The sequence below is a fragment of the Micropterus salmoides genome, unplaced genomic scaffold (assembly GCF_014851395.1).
Source record: "Micropterus salmoides isolate LMB-PRFRI ecotype aquatic unplaced genomic scaffold, ASM1485139v1 Ms_hic_scaffold_5, whole genome shotgun sequence".
Taxonomy (NCBI): Eukaryota; Metazoa; Chordata; class Actinopteri; order Centrarchiformes; family Centrarchidae; genus Micropterus; species Micropterus salmoides.
In genome coordinates this window covers 26,663,507-26,686,776 of record NW_024044237.1, presented here as the reverse complement: position 1 = coordinate 26,686,776, position 23,270 = coordinate 26,663,507, and the positions used below count along the sequence as shown (strand labels likewise).

Below are 23,270 nucleotides of genomic sequence, written 5' to 3'. Positions count from 1 at the left end.
GAAAAAATGCTAGCATACTTTTTAAACACCTTTAATTTTACCTCATCAGTGACTTTTAGTGGCCAAACACTAAGTAACTCACAAATTCAAAATATGTTATTTTGTTTATCAAATCCATGTAATTGAAAATACTTATTTTAAATGATTTAGATCAAATAATTTTTTTGCCTTGTGTCAGTAATGATTTATGTGTCAGGTAGCGTTAAATTACATTCTCATGGACATACAGTTTGCCAAGATATGTTGCCAGTCTAATGTTTGCAATAGTAGCTGGAGAGTTGGGAGTATTGTTGTCTGGAGCTGGTGTGCTGGGATTGTCTCATCCTCTATGCATGTTAGCTTTGCAGCAGCAACTGTAGCAACGGTTTGCTAACCTAAAACTTAACCAGTAGTAAGCCCCAGCACAACTTTGTTTTACAGCAGACATTTTGAGCTGGAACAACTAAATGGAATGCAGCCATCAGTAAGCTAATTCATTACACCATGCTATATATCAAAATCAAATCAAATCTGTCCTGCGTTAATGCTTAAGATGCATTAAAGATTTCACAATTCGACATTACTTTGCTTTAAAAACGTAGTTGTCTCCACTTTGGTTCCTTCACCAAACAAGATCTCTCCACATGCGACCAAAGCACAATAGTACGTCCCCGCTCTTCTTGTGAGTGTAAATGATGCTTGGATGGGATTCTCCTGATCCAGCTCTGAACCAGTACACACTGTGTTCCCCTGGACACTGAAATGTGTTTCCTTTGTTTTTGCAGGGAAGTGAACACTGGAGAGTCACTGAGCCTCCTGACTGGACTGATGCTGTCTCTGGAGTTTGTTTTACGTTAACAGATTTCTGCTGATCTGTGATTCAGTCAAATAAAGGCATCAAAAGCAATTCACAATCTCAGTTATTTGTTTGGCTTCAAAACTTGGGGGTGACTGTCAGGGTTATATGGAAATTAACTTACCATTCACAGCCAAGAAGGTGCCATTAACAATACTCTGTGAATACGCTGTTCAACTTTGACAGAAATATGTTGCTTCGTCCTCTTTGCTGACATTTCTAATGGTGAGCAAATACTGAGCCTTCCCCTCTGTGACTTTGAAACGTGGGTTGTTAAATTGTCCACTAAGTGTTTGTTGGGTAAAAGTTCCTGTTGCAACTGATTGGACCGTATAACCAAGAGACTGCTTATACCAGTGAAAGAATATGCCGTCCTCATTAGAAACTGGACAATGCAAAGTAACATTCCCACCAACTTCAACTGCATTCAAAGAGATTGGGCGAGGATCATCTGCAGTTTGAATCCAGTCTGAAGAAAGGAGACAAACAAAAACAAATTTACAAGACTTTCACAGCACTTTTAAACACTTAAAACTAAACAATCCTTGTTTAAAGTTGTACTTGCACACTGTGCTAAGAAGAATCAAAGCAGACAGTCTTCCGATCATTGTGCCTTCTCAAGCACAACTGATGCCTTTCTACCAAAATGAAGGTTTAGTCTCAAGATGATCAAAGCCTACAAAGTGGAATCATCCTGATTGGCTCAAACACAGAAAATGCACTTCCTCCTACCTGTAGCAAATTCACAATCCATATTCAGTGACTCTTGGATGTACATGTATTGTTTATTGTTGTTTTACAGTTAGACTACTTAATATTTCAAAGCAGTTTTGTTATTTTGACAAGTTAATTGTGATTAAAATTCTGGTACTGTACGTCACTTTTTCTGTGTTGTCCCCAGTTTTTTTTAATGTGGTTTAAACTCTTTCATAAAAGGTTAATTTTCAGCACTTTAATGTATTATCTAAGTGTCAAAATGACTTATATTTCTGCTGTAAGCCGTGTGACATATACAGTGATGGACTGTCTGAGGGGCAGCAGCAAAGATTGCATGTGGTGAAACAACAGCCGGTGGCACGGTGATGCAGTGGTTAGTCGCCTCACAGCAAGAAGGTCGCGGGACCCTAAATTGTCCTTAGGTGTGAGAGTGAGCGGTTCTTTGTCTAGGTGTACCCCACCATTTCCCAGATGTCAGCTGGGATTGGCTCCTGCCCCCCGTGACCCGCAGGATAAGCGGTTGATGATGGGTGGATGAATGAAACAGCGGCCTACTGTAAATGGTACTGCATCATATTTTGTCTACTGGAAGGGAACCCTCAAAAGCCCTACACCATGCTCATTTTAAGGGCCCCTGTGTCTTGAGAACAACATGCAAAGCCACATATATAAGATGCCTTCTCCTGCTTCTCCTCCTCCTCCTGCTGCATCTCTTCCTTGTCCTTCTCCAACAACTCCTCTTGTTCCTCCACCTCTTCCTTCTTCCTTCAACTGTTGTTTATAATATATAAATATATAATGTAGCCTAGTCCTATATTCCTATAAATAAATGCATATATATAAATAATCTCAGGTTAGGCAAGGCAAGGCAAGGCAAGTTTATTTGTATAGCACAATTTAACAACAAGGTAATTCAAAGTGCTTTACATAAAACATAAAAGAAACAGGGAAATATGTAAAAGTTTAAAAGCAACATAAAATATAATAAAAGTTACAGTGTTACAATCAGGGTTAAAAGAGTTATGGAAATTAATGGAAGTTAAGGAGTTAATGGAAAATAATAAAAAGCTAAAAACAAAGAAAAAGAAAACAGGACAGTAAAAGTTACAGTGCATTGTAAGTTATCAATAAAAAGAAAAATCTTAAATATTTAATTAAAAGCAATGGTAAAAAGAAAAGTCTTCAGTCGTAATTTAAAAGAACTGACTGTTTCAGCAGACCTGCAGTTATCTGGGAGTTTGTTCCAAATATACGGAGCATAATAACTGAACGCTGCTTCTCCTTGTTTAGTTTTGACTCTGGGGACAGAAAGCAGACCTGCCCCAGACGACCTGAGAGGTCTGGATGGTTCGTAACGAAACAGAAGATCGGAAATGTATTTTCGCCCTAAACCATTTAGTGCTTTATAAACTAACAGCAGGATTTTGAAATCAATTCTTTGACATACAGGAAGCCAATGTAAAGACCTCAGAACTGGAGTGATGTGATCCACCTTTTTGGTCTTAGTGAGGACTCGACCAGCAGCGTTCTGAATCAGCTGCAGCCGTCTGATGGATTTCTTAGGGAGCCCTGTAAGGACGCTGTTACAGTAGTCAAGTTGACTGAAGATAAATGCATGGATAAGATTTTCCACGTCTTGCTGAGACAGAAGTCCTTTAATCCTTGATATATTTTTCAGGTGATAGTAGGCTGACTTTGTAATTGTGTTAATATGGCTCCTCAAATTCAGGTCTGAGTCCATGACTACACCAAGATTTCTGGCTTGATTTGTGGTTCTTAACATTACAGATTGAAGTCGAGCACTGACTTTCAATCGTTCCTCCCTGGCTCCAAAAACAATAACTTCAGTTTTATCCTTGTTTAATTGAAGAAAATTCTGGCACATCCAGTCGTTGACCTGCTCAATACAGTTACTCAGCGCCTGTATGGGATCATAGTCCCCTGGTGAAATGGTTATGTAAATCTGTGTGTCATCTGCATAATTATGGTAACATATTTTGTTGTTTTTCATAATCTGAACCAGTGGAAGCATGTAAATGTTAAACAAAAGAGGTCCCAGAATGGAGCCTTGGGGAACTCCACATGTCATTTTGTCAGCTCAGATGTGTGATTACCTATAGACACAAAGTAGTCCCTGTCCTTTAAGTAGGATTCAAACCAGTTTAGTACTGTGCCAGAAAGTAATATGTCTAGTAATATGTTGTGGTCGACCGTGTCGAATGCAGTACTGAGATCCAATAATACTAAGACTGAAATTCTGCAACTGTCAGTGTTTAAATGGATGTCATTGAAGACCTTAACAAGAGCTGTCTCAGTGCTGTGGTGTGGTCGAAAACCTGACTGGAAGACATCAAAACAGTTATTTAGTGCCAAGAAAGCACTAAGCTGTTGAAAAAAAGCCTTTTCAATGATTTTACTTAAAATTGGGAGATTTGATATGGGCATATAATTGCGAGACATGTTGACAATTTGTAGTAAATCTGAGGCCATGCATTTAGACACATTTTTGAAAAAACCTATTGGCAGAATATCAAGGCAGCATGAGGAGGATTTCAGTTGTTGTATTATGTCCTCCAGGTTTTTATGGTTAATAGAATCAAATTGTCTCATGCTATATGAATTATATAATAGCATTACTTATCAGTGCCTATGCTGGATTCTGCCTCATCTGCACTGTCACGGCACCTTTCCACCAAGGAAGAGGTCGGTAAATTTGGCGCATTTAGCTGCCTTGTACCAACATTTTTTTTCTTAATTCTTCTTTTTTCTTTCTTTCTTTCAACATATTTACCTGTTCTGTTGTGCTTGTCACACAACCCAGCCGATAGGAGCCGTTGAGCCAATCAGATTTCAGCAAAAATGAGGATTGGTCCATGTTGGGAGGGTCCTCTCGTATCCCCCCTCAATTTGAAAGTTTGACCCATATTAGTTTGGCCCAGTCTGAGTGCGGCCGCAGTTCATTTAAAGTTGAACATAAGAAACTGAAAAATAAAAACTCTTGAACACTGCCCAGTTCAGCCTATAATGGACTGGCCGTTCGGGAATGTTCCTGAAATTCCTGATGGCCAATCCACCCCTGATCCCCAGTACCGTTGGAAAGCTCTCTCTCACCTGCACAATGCTGTTAGATCCAAATATGATCATTTCCTTTGTAGCAGCAACCAATCATGAAAGTACAGAGGCGGATTTAAGCTAAGCATGAAATCTGATTGGCTAGCATCAATTTCTGACATCATTGGTTTAGATGCATCATGTGACACTTCCTGGTTTAGCTTTCCACAGGTGGAAAGTGTGTATTTTGTGTGTAAGTGTGACTGTTCAGACATGCTGACACCTTGCATGGTAGCCACTGCCAACAGTGTGTGAATGAATGTTGCATGGAGTGTAAAGTGCTTTGTATGGCCAGAAGACTAGAAAGTTGTAATGTACTCACCAGCCACTTTATTAGGTACACATGTTCAATTGCTTGCACAAATACACAACAACAAATCTGTTTGATGTTTAGACTCCAATGCAACATCGTATTGCAATCTGTTTCTATCCGTGAGTTGAACTCTAATCTGTGGAGCTAGTAAGTTCTTGTAAACATTCTTGTAAGACTCAACCTTGCCAGATTCCCAAAGAACACCAATATCTGCTAGCATGATGCCTGAGCTACTGTCTCTACCATATCAGTTTTAATGTGCATTCCCACCGAAAGCAAATATAATATTCATCTCGCTTTACTCACGCGAGTTTGACCGCTGGACATTTTCATTGTTCACACACACGTTTTCAGCGAATAAACACAGCACGCGAATACTACAGCTATATGAACACAAAGTAAACCCTTGACTGTGATTTATTTGCAATAAACGGATCAAACTGATGCTGAAATAACGATGATAATGATGCTGTTTTGTTAGACATATGAATTCATACTTTGTCAGGTCTGTCAGCAAGACAGCAGGACGACAACTTTCAAAATACGTGTTTTCTGAATGGAGTTGGGATCGATCAGGGCTATGCTATGCTAACCTGTTCACAGTAATGTACAACGACAGCTGGAATAAAGTTACAGACACATATGTTCTAAACTCACCAGGTAGTTCAACTTCCTCGCTTTCTTTTCTCCAGGTAATGTCCAGCTTTGATGAGATTTTGTTTAGATTAGGACAGGACATAAGGGCTCACTGGAATGAAGCATGTTTATGATTCTTCGGACAAACAAGCTCTTCCACACAGACAAGCCTGACCCTGAAAAGTATACAGTATGTCTTGATTTGAGGCTAACACTACCAATTTCCTGATTTATGTGCACTAAAATACACTCAGAAAGTACAAGACAAACATGGCATGTGACCAAATCAAATTGCACATTTTACTGAAATGCAGCCGAAACATTGCTGTCGATATCCGTTGAGATTGTCACAAATTGCAGATATATTTGTGATTCCTACAGGGATTCACAGTAGCATGCTCATGAATTGGTGATAATCTTGGATTTTTTCAATAGACAAAAGAATTGCAATAAAAATTGTGTATTCCATCTTCGCAGTTTTACTAAACTTACCTTCATTCTCTTGAGAAAATAAGGATGGCAATCACAATCACGCAGAGAGCCAACAGAAGCCCGAGTGAAATGATAGCTGGGTCCCAATTTTGTCCTGAAACTAGAAAAAATGTCAGCAGGTATTTCATGTTTACGCTGACCCCATCCATGACTTTAGGGAAAAAGATAAAATATTATTTTGTTTATCAAATGCTATGTAATTAAAAGTATTGGTTTTAAATGATTTTGAGAACTATTCCCATGATATATGAAAATGTCTGATATGAAAGGTCTACTGGCTGCATCTTTTTATCATATAACATAATATTTTACTGATTAAAATGTAAAAACTCTGCCCTGTGTTAATGGTTAAAATGTATTAAAGATTTCACAGTTCGACATCAAAAACTTTAAAAACATACTTGTCTCCACTTTAGTTCCCTCACCATACAGGATCTCTCCACGTATGACCACAGCACAGAAGTAAGTCCCAGCATCAGAGGAGCTCTGCATAGTTTTGGACAAACTGTAGGCACAACCTCTGTCCACATCTTCACCACTGCTGTGACACAGTGTAAACACTTTGATGAGATTCTCCTGATCCAGCTCTGAACCAGTACATACTGTGTTCCCCTGGACACTGATCTGTGTTTCCCTTGTTCTTGGAGAGAAGTGAACACTGGAGAGCAATTGTGTTGTGTTGTAGACAGATTTCCGCTGATTTTTATAATCTGTGTGATTCACAAGAAGGCAGGAATTAAGTAATGGATTATTTGGGTATTGATAACAGACATGGCAAACAAAGACACTAAAATAAACATACTTTACCATTTAAAGCCAGCAGTATGCCCTTAATAAATTGCATTTGGTATGAAGCTCCTGATTGACAGAAGTATGTTCCTTCATCTTCTTTGGTTACATTTGTGATGTTAAGAAAATATTGAAGATCCCATCTTGTGCCTGTAAATCCTGAGTTGTCAAATTGTCCCTCAAGTGTTAATTTGTCATATGTTCCTGCTGTTTGGACCATGTATCCAAACTTCATCTTATACCAGTAAAACAACCTTATATCTCTAGTCATGTCAGATTCAAAGTATCACCAAGTTCAGCCACAATCAACGGGATCTGGTCAGGAATGTCTCTGGTTCGAGCTGAAGAAAAGAGAAAAACAATGCCAGAATTACTCAACAACAGAACGAAAACAATTAAAATGTGTGTTAGCTAACCTATTTGTGATCCATACATATAATTTATGTAAAAAGTCCAATGGCCTAATATGTTTTTGCCCTCTTTTCACACAAACCACTGTTTACAATAGTACTCATGTAGAAAGTAGAAAGTGCCCTCACACAATGTACTTAGAAGAATCAAAACAGCCAGTCTTCCGATCATTGTGGTAAAGCAACCTTCTCTTGCACAACTGATGTCTTTCCAGTCAAGTGGAAGATTTTGTCACAAAGTTATCAAGGCTTACAAAGTAGATGTCCTAGTGATTGGCTGAAACAAATGTACATAGCCCTAAACCATGAATAGGTCACCATTTCAATGAAATTCATATGTACTGTATTTATATTAGGTTTTTTTGTTAGACTAACATAAATGCTTTGGATGTGAAGAATTGTGAGTCTAAAAGTATACTATATATTATTTACAATTATAATGACAAAGTATGATCCAACTCCACCATTTATCAAGAACAGCTTCAGGGAGCAAAGAAAATACGGTATGTCCATAGATTAAAAAAATAATTCCCACACACACTTTATAGCGCTGCTTGATTTATTAAAAAAGGTTGACTTTTCAGGCACAAAGACCTTACTCAAGACGTATCAACATTACTTTACTTTGACATTAGGGGATCAACTTGTACCCTGACCTGGAGTTAGATGGAAGGTTGATTAGTTTGGTCTCTGCATTCAGTGTTGTTCTAGCCGAAAATAAATGGACATTCTTTCTGACTGAGCATTTTTGTGACTTTCACTGTCATTGATATGAAGTACCACCAGGAAATAAACAATATGCTCAGACTCTAAAGTCTGACACTGACAAAGACTTTGGCCTTCTCTTACCTACTCAGTTTTTATATGTTACCAAACTGATCGCCAGACACTTTTACAACCACAAAGTGTTACACTTTCAGACATCTTGGTGACCAAACATGTATCTGGTAATGGTCTTCTGGTTCTGATTGTTTTGACGGCAGCATAAAACACTGTACCTTCAAAATGGATTATTACTGTATACCTTCAATGATTTGCTGTCAAATTTAATTTGACACAGCAATACTCAGGAATGTAGTAAAATATGAATAATATATACAATAAATAGATTTGGGTGTAAAAACATGTGCAAAATCTGTGGTGGTGGTGTTGACAGTTTAACTGTGAGTGGTCTATGGTTTTGAGTCTCAGTCTGTGTAGGTAGGAGGTACTTTGTGGAGACCTTGTGGAGTCTGATGGCTGAAGGCACAAGAGAGTTGTCCATGATTCCATGTCTAGTTCCATCCCCACCACAGAGCTGACCTTCCTCACCAGCTTGCCCAGTTTGTTGGCACTGCAAGTCCCAATGCCACTTCCCCAGCACACCACAGCAAATAAGATAACACTAGCCACTAAAGACTGATAGAACATCTGTAGCCTAGTGCACATACTGAGCCTTCTCAAAAGTTGGGCCTCTATGTGATAAGTCCAATTTGTTGTTGAGTTGCATTTTTAAATTTCCCACTTGTAAAAACAATATAAATGGAAGATTTGTGCTAGTTTAAAATCACACATCTTGTCAAATGTCAAAATGTGAGAAACTGCATGAGTTGGAATAGGGCTATCTAAAATATGTGTTTAAAGAATGAATAAATGTACAGCACCTTTCTAGTCTGTTCAACCACTCAAAGTGCTTTTACACTATATCTGCATTCACACACTGAGCCTAAGTGCTCAAACTAACATTTACACACACTGATGGAACAGCCACCAGGTGCAATTTGGGATTCAGTATCTTGCCCAAGGACACTTTGACATGCAGCCTGGAGGAGCCAGTGATTGAACTGGAGACCTTCTGACTAATAGGCAGCCAGCTCTACCTCCTGAGCCACAGGCACCCCCAATACAGAAACAGAGAGAGACCAGACATAGCAGACAGACACAACAACAGTTGTTTGGAGTAGTTTTCCACCACTTACCAGATAAGATAACAAATAGAAGGACAAAGCTTTTATGCTGTAAGTACTTTCAATTTCATTCAGGAATGTTTGAAAAATACAGTATTAGAATTTAATATTATTCAATATTAGTATTTTCTGGAGACAACTACTGAGTTTTTTTCAGTCTCACAACACTTTGTAAGCGCAACTTGCATTCAAAACAGCAAGCAAAGCCACATGCAACAGCTACACTGACAGAGAAAAGCTGTGGTGGGCCATTTCTCTGCCTTTGACCAACCGCTGAAGCTGTTTACTCATAAGAGACCTGACTATGGGCGTAGACAGGATATGCAATGAGGTTAGAGGTGCAAGTACGGAAGAGCTACAAGAGAAATCAGAAAGTTGTTTAGTTTAACCAGCATATCTGATTGTTTTAATTTTATTTGCTTTAATATGTGTTCATTTATAATGTGAAAGGATTACAGGGATCTATACTGTCCTGACTTTTGGTTGGTGACAATGTGTGAGCTTAATTGAGCTTAATGTAAGTTAGGGAGAGGTACAATAGCCGAAATAACAATCAGACTTAATCTACTTACATGATCCAGCTGTGTTCTGTACACTTTCTATGGTTTTATCAAGTGATGTTAGTTAATCCTTTATTTAAACAGATTAAACCGTTTAAATAAAGGATTAAGACCTCTTGTTCAAGAGACCTGTGCAATGCTATGTGCTATGAAAACACAGACAAAACAAATTAGCATGTAAATTCACTTTACATACTTAAGACATAGTTCCACATTAAAGAAAACATTTAACATATAAAGTACAACATATGAAAAAAAGGAAAGAGATTTTAATCAGATCAAAGTTTTTTGTAACATGTAAAAAGAGGTGATATTTGAGTCAAGTGAGTTCACCACACACAGGGAAAATGTGTTTATACAGTTTCAATCTGGCCTGAAGGCACATCATGTCCGTCTAAGAACATCTTTACCAAAGATCAGCCACCTCTTCATTTGTTCTTTAAACTGCATGTTTCACTCTGACAGGAATGTAAAGCCCAAGGAGATCATGAAAGTCAATCTAAGAGAATAAATATATTTAAATATTTGGGTGTCTCCGTGACATGAATAAGGAAAGTAGAGCATATTTTGAAGTACATTTAAACATAAATATGGATTAGATAAATTAAGTCAGCAAGCATGCAGTTTCCTTTTGAGTTACAAGATAAAAGAAGCAGGTCAGAGTGGTAGTTTCGCCCTGAGTAGGACGAGTAAATGTGTAGCATGTCCCTGTCTCTTAACAAACACCAAAGAAAAAACCACAAGCACAGTGAAAACACTCACTGAATGCATGATTAAAGTACTGTTATCACTGACCAGGTCCTGCACCATGAAACTATAACTATACCACCTGCTTTGTTGAAAAGACTTCATAACCCCCCTTCCTGAGACTAAAACGGTGAGAATGCGGCTTTTAAAATCACACCTTATTTTGCCTGCCCAACCACAACCATGCAAAACTTTCCACTCGTAATTTGTCTGTTAGGGGTGACTGTAAATGTGTGTGCACAAACATTGGCAAGAAAATACCAGGCAGCATTCAAATGTATTTATTTATTAAGGTGGTTAATTAATTAATGACATCTTACAGTAATTTCTTTCCCCGTGTTCACCGCCTGCAGTATTTTGCATAGTTTCAAGATACTATTTTTTGATCTTTTGATGAGTTTGGCGTTTTGTTGTAATGGACTGCTTTCAATTGTGAGGTTTTACTATTATTTTATCCACCCCAAGATCCCATTATGTAGTGATGTACATCCCTTTTCACCATATCGGCCAACTTATTGCTTTGAGCTAAATCATAGAAAAAGTCACATATTTTAAAAAGATACTGGCATGGTCTCTTCTATGTCTATATATGTCATTCACACAAACGAATAAGATCCCTTTTACCTAAATGGTACTGACACAGCTGTTGGATTTTGCATTGTCATGAGAAATATACATTTACAAATATATTACATGAGCTAGTGTTTGTTGAATCTGGTTTTCATCAATAGATGGCAGTGATGAGAGGAGAGCAGATGATTAGTAGCACTGTCTAGTGATATAAAGTCTCAATACAGAGAGAGGGAATGCAGAAGGCCAAAAATAATGCAGCTACTGAATCCAAACAAAGTGTTTTGAATCAAAATTGTTTTGTGTGGGTTACACACTGGAAACAAATCCAGTCTAATTCAAACCTTAAACTGAAGTGTTAAACAGGCAGACACTTTTATTGATTTTGCATGTCATATAAACTCACGTTATATATTTTAACTTACCTTTCTGCACGGCCAGAACTGTCATGCTCAAGTTCAGTTTTTGGGGGCTTGGCTTGGGAACCAGAGGGGGACCGGTTCAAGTTCAGCAGAGACCAGTCAACCAGAGTGTGGACTGGTATCTCGGGAGGTGCCAGTTCATCTCCTTTGCCCTGCTGAGCTGCCCTTGAGCAAGGTACCGACCCCCTAACTGTTGTAATTCATGTGAACTTTTACATGAACAAGTAGCCACTTTGTGTAACAACAAAGCCAGCTGACCTTGCATTGGAGTATGAGGTTTTCATTTCCACATCCAACCTACTAGTAACTGGCTTTAAATGAGGCTTTACGTTCACACAATTTCTCTTGGCTGTGCCTCAATATTAAATAATCCAACATTTCTCCAGTTTTACAATATATACTAGGGATGCACAATATTGTATTTTGGCTGATATTCGATATGCCGATATGTTAAAACTCATTTTGGCCGATGCCGATACTGATATTTACACATCTTTTTTTATTTCACTGAAGAGAAGTCTCTCCTATACTACTCTTACCCTATTACCCATTTGTTGGAGAAACAGATATTGAACAAGACAAATAACATTTCGTTCTACAAAAAATTATCATTTTACAAATGTAGACAGACATTCACCCCTTAAAAATATAAATTATTTCACTTGGGAGAAGATTATATGTCAGTGCCACATTTTATTTTTATGTAAAACCATAACAACCAAGCTCCATATATTTTCTGAACTGCAAACAGCACTGTAAAAGTGAGTTGTCTATGGTACAAAATAAAAGCAGGTCCAGACCTAAAACCTCAGTCCTTGGGATGTGCTTTAGCTGTCTTCTTCTTAAACAGTGAAAAACAGCCGAACCATCGATAGCATTTTTGTTTGGCTCTAGCTGCCTGCACCCACGTCTGCTTGGCTCGATCCAGGCGCAGCAACATGACGGATAAGAGCGCAACAATAGCAGCGGCACATGTTATAGCATTGTTTGATTCTCATCGGCTAAATTATTGGCCAAAATTTAATTTTCCGATATGATTCCGATAGTTTAAAATCACACATTTTGTCATCTGCGGATATTTTATCGGATTGATGATTATCATGCATCCCTTATAGATGTTATAGCCACATTTAGCACAGAATGCCAAGCTCAACAGGCTAACCTGCAAAATAAACAGTAAAGCAACATAAAAATAGCTAAACTTGACATTGTCCACTGCCGATGGGTGACAGACATCATAATGTTGTGCCGGCATTGTGATTGCAGAACTTGTCCCTTTTCCGGATTTCTCCAACCGCAAACAGTTTTTACGGCAGCAAATGCACCGCTAGCTGGCTTGTAATTGACGTAGCCTATCAAACGATTGAAACCAGTGAAACATTGAATGGCATTTGCAATCTGTGTCCACTATTGCAAAATCCAGAGCACCATGGACCGTCCTGAACTTTGTGTAAACAAAGTCTGCAGTCTCCAAAGACTCAAAGCATTAACTGTTTAATTACATAATCTTTTAGTTACTTGATTACGTTTGCCTCTATTTGAGTAGTTATATTACCATGTTGTTGCTATCTGTTGTTGATATTATGGCTAAAAAGAATCTAAATAAGTTACTTTTGCTGTGTTTTTATTTTCAGCAAGATTAAGGACACTCCTTCATCTTATGTGTAACCAATGCTTGTTCATAATACTTTCTCACACAATTCCTTTAGAAATGTTGATAAAGAAATCTCATACTATACTCTATTAATTGCTGGTTTGAATTTAAGGCTAAATAACTAAATTTCCCAGTTCCTAAGGAAAGATTGTTCGGATTAATGTAAGCTTTCCTCATGTAACCTGAGCTCCCCCAAGTGGACGAAATAAGTATTACATACCATCGTCAAAATGCCGTTAATGTATTCACTCATTTATCATGACCAATAATTTGACAATTGTTTTGCTGTTACAAAATGCTTAACTTAGAACTGTTTGACCTTTTTAAGCTTTTTCATCGAGCTAAGCCCACGGAGGTCGGACGACGCCACGTGGCTCGCCAGCAACCACAAAGGACGACTTAAACCTGACCCACTGCAAGTTTCTTCCATAAGCCTTCCAGAGACGGACCCCGGAGAAATTCCCTGACAGAGAAAGCGACTGGCCGACAGCTTTAAGTTGTCCTAACCGAGAACGCACGGACTCTGCCAGTGTGAGGCCGTTTACCATCAACCCAGCGGGAAGAAACGCAAGCAGTAAGACCAAAACCCTACATTCTGTGGTCAGTGACGTCCAATAGTTGCTAATCCATTTTTCTTTAGTCCAGCATATGGAATCTTTATACCCCTAGACAAATTTAACCGAGTTATCATCTAATTGCATTCGTTAGTTGCCGTATGAGTCAAATGCTTCCCACAATCGAACCTCCATTCTCATTGTTCAGCCATTGTTTATTGCCCTGATGTATTTAATGTAATTATATCGCTTTAGTTAGTTATTAAATTCACTGTAATCAAGGAATTGTGTGTGTTGCCTATTTCTACGTCCCTGCCAAGAGAATTGACCCTTTAGATATGAGACTGACTGATTGATTTAAGATAATTGAGCGATTATTACCTAACTGATCTGGTGAATAATTGTATAATTATTAAGCTACCTAGAGGTCCGGAGACTCTAGGATAATAACGACTCCGGTGGTGCCCTTTTTAACGAGAGGAGAGATGGATTAATGTATTTTTGAATATTAAAATTCATAATTGGGTATTAATTCTCATAAATTTATTAAAATTCATAGCTAGTTTTAAATAAAATAGAAAGCACAAAGCAAGACACAAAGTATTTATTGCAGAGCTTTTATGTTACATTTTGCAGTTGTTACTTCTTCTGTGTTTGTCTTTATATTTCACTGTGTGTGTGTCTTATTCATAAAGGAAACTGAGACAAAATTTTGTTAAGGAACTATTGATTTAACTGTATAGTATTGTTTTTGTTGCTACAGACTCTGGACTTGTATGTATACTGCCTAATATCAAATTGTCAGAGTTCCCCACTGTAAATACTGTATGTGGACCCAGGATGTCTTTAGGTTAAGTAAAATCTTTCTTTAAAATATTGCCCATATCTGCATGACTTTCTGTTATCACCCTGCAATAGAGTAGTAATATCCCTCTGCCTTTCACATCATGCATATTGCAATAGGCTTCTGTCCAACTGAATATAAATAAAGTAGTTACTGTACGATGGATATAACTCTGTCTGGTATGCTCTCCCTGCACATGTGTTTCACAACAGATGACTGACAGAGTGGGAAGGTCATAATTTGATGATTTGATAGATAATGTCTGTCAACTGCTTACCTTCCAGGGAACATGGCCGGACCTGCTGTGAACACAGTCAATACAGTGCCACGATGTATTACAGAGGCTTCGACCAGGACTCTGACTCATGGTACGACAAAGACACAGTGTGTTCAGGCAGGGACAGGAGAGGTGTTAAGTGGGAGAGGAGTGAGCTCGAGAATCAGAGAAGCTGCCACAGAGTGTAGAGCCAGAATATTTTCACATCTTACTGTGTTAAGGGTTTATTTTGACCCTACCAGAGCTGTTGAGGTTAAATGAAGTGTGTTTTACGATGAGTTTAAAGCTATTTAATTAGTAAAAAAATAAACTTCAATTCAGAATATATTGGATTGTATTTTTAAAAATAGGTGTAAAAATATTTCCTTTCTTGTTTATTTTGTTTATATATTCAAATGAAAAAGTTAGGTGACCCAGCTAAAACTACAGGAAGAGATCTGCTATACTAATGGCCTATTGCTTCTTGGAGTACAAAGCGTTGTTACTTAACAGGGCTAGCTGGTTAGCATGCTAACTTGAGTAGATATCTCTGCAACAACTGTTAGTTCTTCATTGTGTTGATAATGTGTGTTAATTTTCTGAATGTTTTAAAGTTCTGGCCATATCTTTCACATTGCACCTTGACATAAACAATGTCCACATCCCCATTTATTGTACTAGCAGTGATTGACTGAGCACTGACATTTCCTTGCATCATCAAGAGATGCCAAGACCAGCTGTCAGCATTCTGTATGCATACTATGTACTCCTCAGAGACACAGGAATCATTTCTACTAGCACAAATTGTGATGGCTATACGACTGGGTCAGAGCATCTCCAAAACAGTCTGCACCTATGGTCAGTACCTATCACATGTGGTCCAAGGAAGGAAAAGCAGTAACCAGTGACAGGGTCATGGATGGCGAAGGCTCAATGATGCATGTGGGGTGTAAAGGCTGACCCATGGGGTCCAATGCTACAGACGAGCTAATGTAGGACAATTTCCACTGATTCTGATAGATAGGTGTCAGAACAAACAGTGCAGACACAGTGGAGTCTATGCCTCGACAGGTCAGGCCTGTTTTGGCAGTAAAAAGGGAAACCTAATGTTCATAAGGTCATGGCTGCTGGGTGTAAAGATTTCAGGGATATTTTGAAATGATTTAACTCGTATCAAAGTCAATGCTCAGGAATTATCGGCCTCACGTAACTGAATGGAAATGATGATAAATGAGAAGTGTTTCTTATTGACAGACCCTCCTACTCTGTAGTCTTTCTTTGTCTCCATAACAAAAGTTAATGTGTGAAATAATGGAATAAAAATTTTAATAAATTTCTAATAAGAATGTGGTTAGTGGTCCTTCACAGACCTGATTTCCTCGGGCAGGCTGTTCCAGAGCCTCGGGGCCCTGACAGCAAACGCTCTGTCCCCTTTAGTTTTCAGTCGAGACTCTGGAACAGACAACAGACCTCTGCCCGAGGATCTCAAGGTACGTGCTGGTGCGTATGGGACTAAAAGGTCAGAAATATAACAAGGCAAGAGGCTATGAAGAGCTTTAAAAGTGATCAATAGAATTTTAAAGTCAATTCTAAAACATACTGGGAGCCAGTGTAATGAAGCTAAAATAAGAGTAATGTGGTCATATTTCTTTGTTCTGGTTAAAAGCCTGGCAGCTGAGTTCTGGACAGTCTGGAGTCAATCAATAGATTTTTGGGTTAAACAGGTGAAAAGGCTGTTGCAATAATCCAGGCGTGATGAGAGGAAGGCGTGTAAAATGGTCTCGGTGTCCTTAAAAGTTAACATAGATTGAATTTTTGCTATATTTCTAAGTTGATAAAAACATGATTGAACAAGCTTTGTGGTGTGCTGCTCGAAATTTAAATTACTATCAAACCAAACACCAAGGTTCTTTGCCACAGGCTTAATGTGATTTACTAGGGAACCAGCAGAAGGCAGTATTTGATTTGCCATCTGCTGAGACCCGATGACCAGGATTTCTGTTTTGTCTGAGTTCAGCTGGAGGAAATTATTTGACATCCATTTTTTAACTTCACAAAGGCAGTTGTTAAGCGAACTCAGCATTCCAGGGCCTGTGGATCTGACGGGCAAGTATATTTGTGTGTCATCAGCATAAATATGAAAAGAAATGCCATGTTTATGGATAATATGTCCAAGGGGAAGCAGATACAAGGAAAACAAAATGGGTCCTAAGACCGACCCCTGAGGCACACCATATTTAACTGGACAGAAAGAGGAGACATAGTTGTTTACAGACACACAAAACTTCCTATTTGACAGGTAGGATGAAAACCATTCTAAGGCAGTACCAGAGATCCCCACCCAGTGCCTCAGTCTGTCTAACATGATGTTGTGATCAATGGTGTCAAAAGCAGCGCTAAGGTCCAGGAGTACCAGGACTGAGCACATACCTTCATCAGCAGACATTAAAAGGTCATTGGTGACTTTAAGCAGGGCAGTCTCAGTGCTGTGGTACTTCCTAAAACCAGACTGAAATTTTTCAAATAATTTGTTATTTTCCAGTACAGTGAGCAGCTGTTTGGACACAATTCTTTCTAGAATCTTTGCAATAAAAGGCAGTTTTGAAATTGGTCTAAAATTATGTGGGAGGGAGGGATCTAAACCAGGTTTCTTTAAAAGTGGGTTCACGCAAGCCGTTTTAAAATAATCAGGGAAACAACCAGTAGATAGGGAGCTGTTGAAAACAGAGATCAAATGGGGCCCAACAGAATCTATTACTTTCAGTAAAAATTTTGTAGGTATTACATCAAGTGGGCTGGAGGACACTCTCAATTGTGATACTGTTTTTAAAAGCTCAGACAAGTCGATGGGATAAAACTGGTTAAAACTCTCTTGTTGCTGGTGAGGCTAACCTCTGAGTAAGAGGCCACGGGGGTAATAGAGGCTCTGATTGACACCACCTTATTGGTAAAATAAGATAAAAACAATTCACAGTCATCATTACTTCCAGCTGAGGCACAAGGAGGGGTTGGGTTTACCAGCTGATCCACAGTCTTAAACAGAAACCTGGGATTGTGTTTATGTGTAGGAATGAGTTCAGAAAAATAGTGTGTTCTCGCATCCTTAACCATGTTATTGTAGTTAATTAATAAATCCTTCAGACTGAGGTAATGGACTTGGATTTTTTCCATCTGCGCTCTGCTTTGCTGCATTCCCTTTTTAGGCTGCGAATGCTGTCATTTATCCAGGGTTGCTTATTAGCTTTAGACGTAGGCCTAACCTTTAGAGGAGCAGTAATATTTAGTGACGACAAGCAGATATGATTGAAGTGAGCGACCAGATTGTTGGTGTTGGAATCAGACAGGTGTTGGCTTTGGCTCTGAAAGAATGCGCAAAACTTTGAAACACTTTGTTCATTAAAGATGCGAGAACACACGGAGCTTGGTGAGGCGGCATGAGTAACAGGCGAATCGCAGCTAAAAACAATACATCTGTGGTCAGATATGGTCATGTCCACCAATTCCACAGAGGAAATGCTGAAACCCAGGGTAAAAACCAAGTCCAGTGTATGACCACGGTTATGTGTTTGCCCTTTGACATGTTGTTTGAAGTTAAAAGAAGTCGCCATACTTAAAAGATAGTTGCATTAACATTGTGGGGGTCATCAACATGAATATTAAAATCGCCACAAAGAACAGAACCAGAGTAGATAAAAATTCAGGAAGTTCTGATAAAAATCCTCCAGGCGGTTTTGGGGGGCGATAAATTATAACAAATATGATAGGTTGCAGCCCTCCAACTTTAAGAGTGAGAACTTCAAAGGAGTTAAATTCATCACAGCGTACTTGATGACATTTAAAATTTTTCCTATACACGCTCACTAGCCCACCACCACGACCACTGACCCTCGGTTGACTAAAACAATCATATTGAGGCGGACACAGTTCAGCTAGCTGGCTATAGTCATTCATCTGCAACCAGGATTCAGTTAAAAACATAAAATCTAGATTTGCAGACAAGATAAAATCATTTAAGATAAAAGTCTTACTTGAAAGTGATCTCACATTGAAGAGAGCCATTTTAAATGAGTTTGTTCTGGGTGCTGGAGTTGGTGCAGTTGTCCTAATCCTTAAGAGATTACTAATATTTCTGTGTGGGATGTGCACATTTCGGTTTACTGGTCTATGCCTGATGACGACAGGAATAGAAGTCTTTGGAACAGCGCTGGGCTCTACATGCCAGCAGGTGGAGACAGTTGTTTGTGGCAGTGAGCCAGAGATCTGTTCAGTGACCGGTGGTGCGTCCAGGTGTGCTGCATGAATGATTAGTCATTCACGTAAATCATGTGTGGACCGCACCACATGCTGTATGTGCGCAGCTAACATTTCTGAGCCCCGTTTTGTTTGGGTGAAGTCCGTCTGTCTTAAAAAGAGACATTCTTTGCCAGAAAATATTAAAATTATCCACATAACACACACGATGAGCCCTGCAGGCGGACTGGAGCCAGTCGTGGAGGCCAAGGAGTCTACTGAAGCGGCCAGCACCCGACCAACTGTGGGAATGGGACCAGAGATAAAAACGGACTTTCCACACTGCTTTAAAAAGTTAAAAAGACGGTTAAAATCTGATTTTGTCAGCTCAGACTGCCGAAGAGCTGTGTCATTTGTTCCGACATGGACTATCACTCTTGTGATGGAGGACGGGAGCGACAGCATCAGGTCCTGGAGTTTTTTTTTAAATGTCAGCTGTGGTGGCACCGGGGAAGCAGTGAGTGGTAGCGTTAAAGAAACGGATGTTTCTGGTTATGGAGTCACCAATTATTAGTGTGGTTGGGGAGAAAAGGGGACGAGGAGATGCCGGTTGTGGGGTTCCAGAGCAGGACTGAGCAGAATCTGTGCGCCGAAAGAGATCCGTATCAGGGAGACTCGAAGCCACAGGTGTATCCGCTGGTTGGACCAGTCATTAGACAAGGCTGCATAGCGGTTGAAGAGGCCGGAGGAGGAGAGGCAGCCCCATCCGAGCCTCTCTTGCAGCCACGGACCACCACTTCAGCCCAGGTTGACTGATGCTTTGGTGTCAAGCAGGATGAAAGCCTGGGAAGGCTAAAGGGGTCCCAAAACACGGTGTCCTGGATGTTAGCGGTTGCGCTAAGAGAAACAATCTGTTTGGCTTGTACTGAAGCCACATCCATAAAGCCAGTCAGCAGGGAATCTTTCTCTTTGAGTTTGAGTTTGATCTGTTTTCTGTCTTCACTCCGGCATTAAACTCAAGTAATGCTGTGATTTCAGATCAATCTGAACAGCTGCAACGTCCAGTCAATAACTGACATCCACTGAGGAATGTTGGCCAGTAAAAGACTTCTGTGATGACTGCTCTTGAGTATCCTCACTCATGGATTCTCGTTCGCTCCTTGGAGCAGAAATAAGATCTCTGGGACAGCTTGCAAGAAGGCAGACCAGAACGACTTCCGGTTCGAGCACAGAAAAATCAGAGACGAGACATGGGATGTACCCTTCCAAAAATGAAAACCATTGCATGTTGAAGAAATGTTAAAAAGCTCCAGACATTCAGAAAAATATGATTCTGTTTTAACATCAAATAGTTTAGTGAATGGATAAGATTGAGAGATAATAAGGTTTACATAGACCAGGACAAGACCAGTGTAGCATGAAATGCTCTTTGATTGTATATCCTGTGATAACCAATCAGATGCATGTGATGGTCTGCCCTATCACGGTCATGTCACCGCCTTCACTCACAAAATCACAAAGTCCCCAAACAAGAGACAAGACAGTGTCAAGATGATCCTGTTTTGGGTTACACTGCTTCTTCATCAAGGATGTAAGTTATATGTAATAATTACTAAATATTTTGTCATTTATCTGTATCTGCATGCAAATTATGTATAATGTATGGTGGTTGATGTATCTTTTTCCATCCTAACATGTTTACATTAAATGTCATGTCATTTACATTTCAATGTATTGTATAATTTAATTTAATTCAGATACGCTGGTTCCAGTGACCACAGTTCAACTTGGTGAACCTGTAACCTTCCTCTGCGCTCTGCCTATTACTGAGATCAGCCATAGAAAACTCCTATGGTATAAGCAAAGTGCTGGGGATACTCTGAAATTAATTGTGACAATGCGGAAATCCCAGGAACCCGAGTATGCACCGGAGTTTTCTGAATCGAGATTCAGTGTAAACAATTTAAACAATTATTTCAACTTAACCATTCTGTGGACAATCCAAGAAGATGAAGGAATGTATCACTGTGAAATAGCAGAGTGGACTGCAAATCCTGAATGGAGTGGGACATATTTGTTACTAAAAGGTAATCATGTGATCTACTATTATTAAGTTTTGCAGATGCTTCAGACACTGATTTCAAGCTGCACTGTGTTAATGTTAAAAAATAAGAACTTTTAGTATTGCAGGCCTGTTTTGAAAAATCACAAAATTGCCATCCAGTTACATATAGATTTTCAGAAAAAGTTCATCTATTTATTCCAAAATGTTTGCAATTACTTCACCCACTGATTGACTGACAGGCCACCAGTTGTATTGTCTTAATAGTTTATCTGCTTTGTCTATATTGTAGCTCCAATCAATGTTCCAACAATCAAATTTTATTCTGGGAATACTTGTACTGGATTAAACAAATCACCATTTTCTAGATTTCAGCAGAATATGATGTGAAACTATTAAAGTCACTATGGGATGTATTTAAATTATTTTTGTACTATGCAGGAAAAACTCAGAGGACAACAAACTATACTGTCATTCAGGGACAGACAATATCTGATCCAGACTGTCCAGGAGACTCGATGACTCTCCAGTGTTCAGTCCTCTCTGAATCTGAGAATAAGACGTGTCCAGGAGATCACAGTGTGTACTGGTTCAGAGCCGGATCAGATAAATCTCATCCAGACATCATTTACACTGATGGAAATGGACATGATGAATGTGACAAGAGATCTGACTCTCAGAAAAGCTGTGTTTATCACTTCTCTAAGAACGTCAGCTCCTCTGATGCTGGGACTTACTACTGTGCTGTGGCCGCATGTGGAGAGATATTATTTGGAGATGGAACTAAAGTGGACAGTCAAGGTAACTGTTTTATTGTTCAGTTGATTAGGAAATTATTGAATTTCTTAACACACAAAACAATTTTACCACAACGGAATAGTAAAAGTAATTTACTTTGATTCATTGGTAACTTTCATTATTTCCTGTGATAATGTTCCAGGAGCCAGTTTTTGGTCACAGAAGGCCAGTGCAATTCTTTTCCTGCTGTGTGCTGTCTTGGCTATAAGTCTGATTGTTATAGCCTTCCTCACTTACAACATGAATACAAAAAATAGGGATTGTGGGAACGGTAATAGAAGTTACTCATAGTTCTCTATTAAATTAAAACTAAATTAAAACTACTGAATCCTTTTTATGTCGATATATTTTCTTTCTCAAAATCCAGCCGCTGTCATCCTGGAACAAAACAGTGGTTATCAGAAAACACAACAGGTAAGGATTTTAAAGTTGGGATTAATCTTATTAAACTAGTTATGAAGCTTTTTAAATTTGCCATCTCATGTATTTTCTCAGAGAGATGAGGAGACATGGATTTATTCTGCTGTCGTCTTCGGCATGATGAAAGCTGATGGTGCAATAAAGGATGCAAAAGCAGCGGAGAGACAGGGGATCTATGCTGCTGTCAAGGCTTTTGGGTTGGATTAGAGAGTTAACAGGTGTGTTTGTCATCAGTTGGTGCTGTATGATCCAGTTAATGTTAGTCTGTAAGGAGCGAAAGGGTTTGTTATACTGCCTATGGCTTTAAGGCAGTATTGTACACGTTATACTGTTTATAGTTTTTAATGTTGTATATATGTTTTTTCTATATGTTTAAACATAGATAGATTGTGTCTTTTTCATGCAAATATGAACACATGGGAGGGGCGCCCCTGTGGCTTAGTGGTTAAGATGCCGAATATAAACTAAGTCTGCCTGGAGATCTTTGTTGCATCTTTGTCCAACATTTCCTGTCATGTTTCTACTGTCTGTAATAAAGGTTAAAAATGTCCAGAAATACACAAAGTAAAATTTTTAATGTTAAAATGGATATTGTTGTTTTTTACCACTAAAAGTTAAAGGCAAACGTGATGGTTAGTAAAATCCATTTGAGGAAAAACTACTGTAGTCAAAATGAAAGACCAAGTAAGGAAATAGGGATACATCGTTAAACCTGTCCAATCCATTGAATCAGTACTGGTGAACCAAATATAAAGAGGTTTACAGATTTTAAATTGGAGTTAAATAATCTTGTATACTAGATTAACATAATTTGATCCATATAATAATTTGGATCTGTACTCAGTATCAGCCAGTACCCTGCAATGAAACTGGTATCAGGAGAGAGAAATTCAGATCAGAGTAA

General features: G+C 38.9%; 1 protein-coding gene and 1 pseudogene across 2 annotated transcripts; one reads left to right on the top strand and one right to left on the bottom strand.

Moving 5' to 3' along the window:
• Nucleotides 1–546: 546 nt before the first annotated feature.
• On the bottom strand, nt 547–11,576 carry LOC119888437 (annotated as a pseudogene).
• A 9,041-nt stretch (nt 11,577–20,617) lies between these two features.
• Nucleotides 20,618–23,140, top strand: LOC119889413 (signal-regulatory protein beta-2-like). Of its 2 annotated transcripts, XM_038700340.1 has the most exons (6): nt 20,618–20,677; nt 20,844–21,173; nt 21,590–21,949; nt 22,089–22,217; nt 22,314–22,360; nt 22,442–23,137. In XM_038700340.1, the coding sequence occupies exons 1-6, from the start codon at nt 20,638–20,640 to the stop codon at nt 22,571–22,573; spliced, it is 1,038 nt and encodes a 345-aa protein (XP_038556268.1). In that variant the 5' UTR covers nt 20,618–20,637; the 3' UTR covers nt 22,574–23,137. The 2 variants fall into 2 exon arrangements, with proteins under 2 accessions (XP_038556268.1, XP_038556269.1); XM_038700341.1 differs by lacking the exon at nt 22,089–22,217 and having other exon boundaries at nt 22,442–23,140.
• The last annotated feature ends 130 nt before the right edge of the window (nt 23,141–23,270 follow it).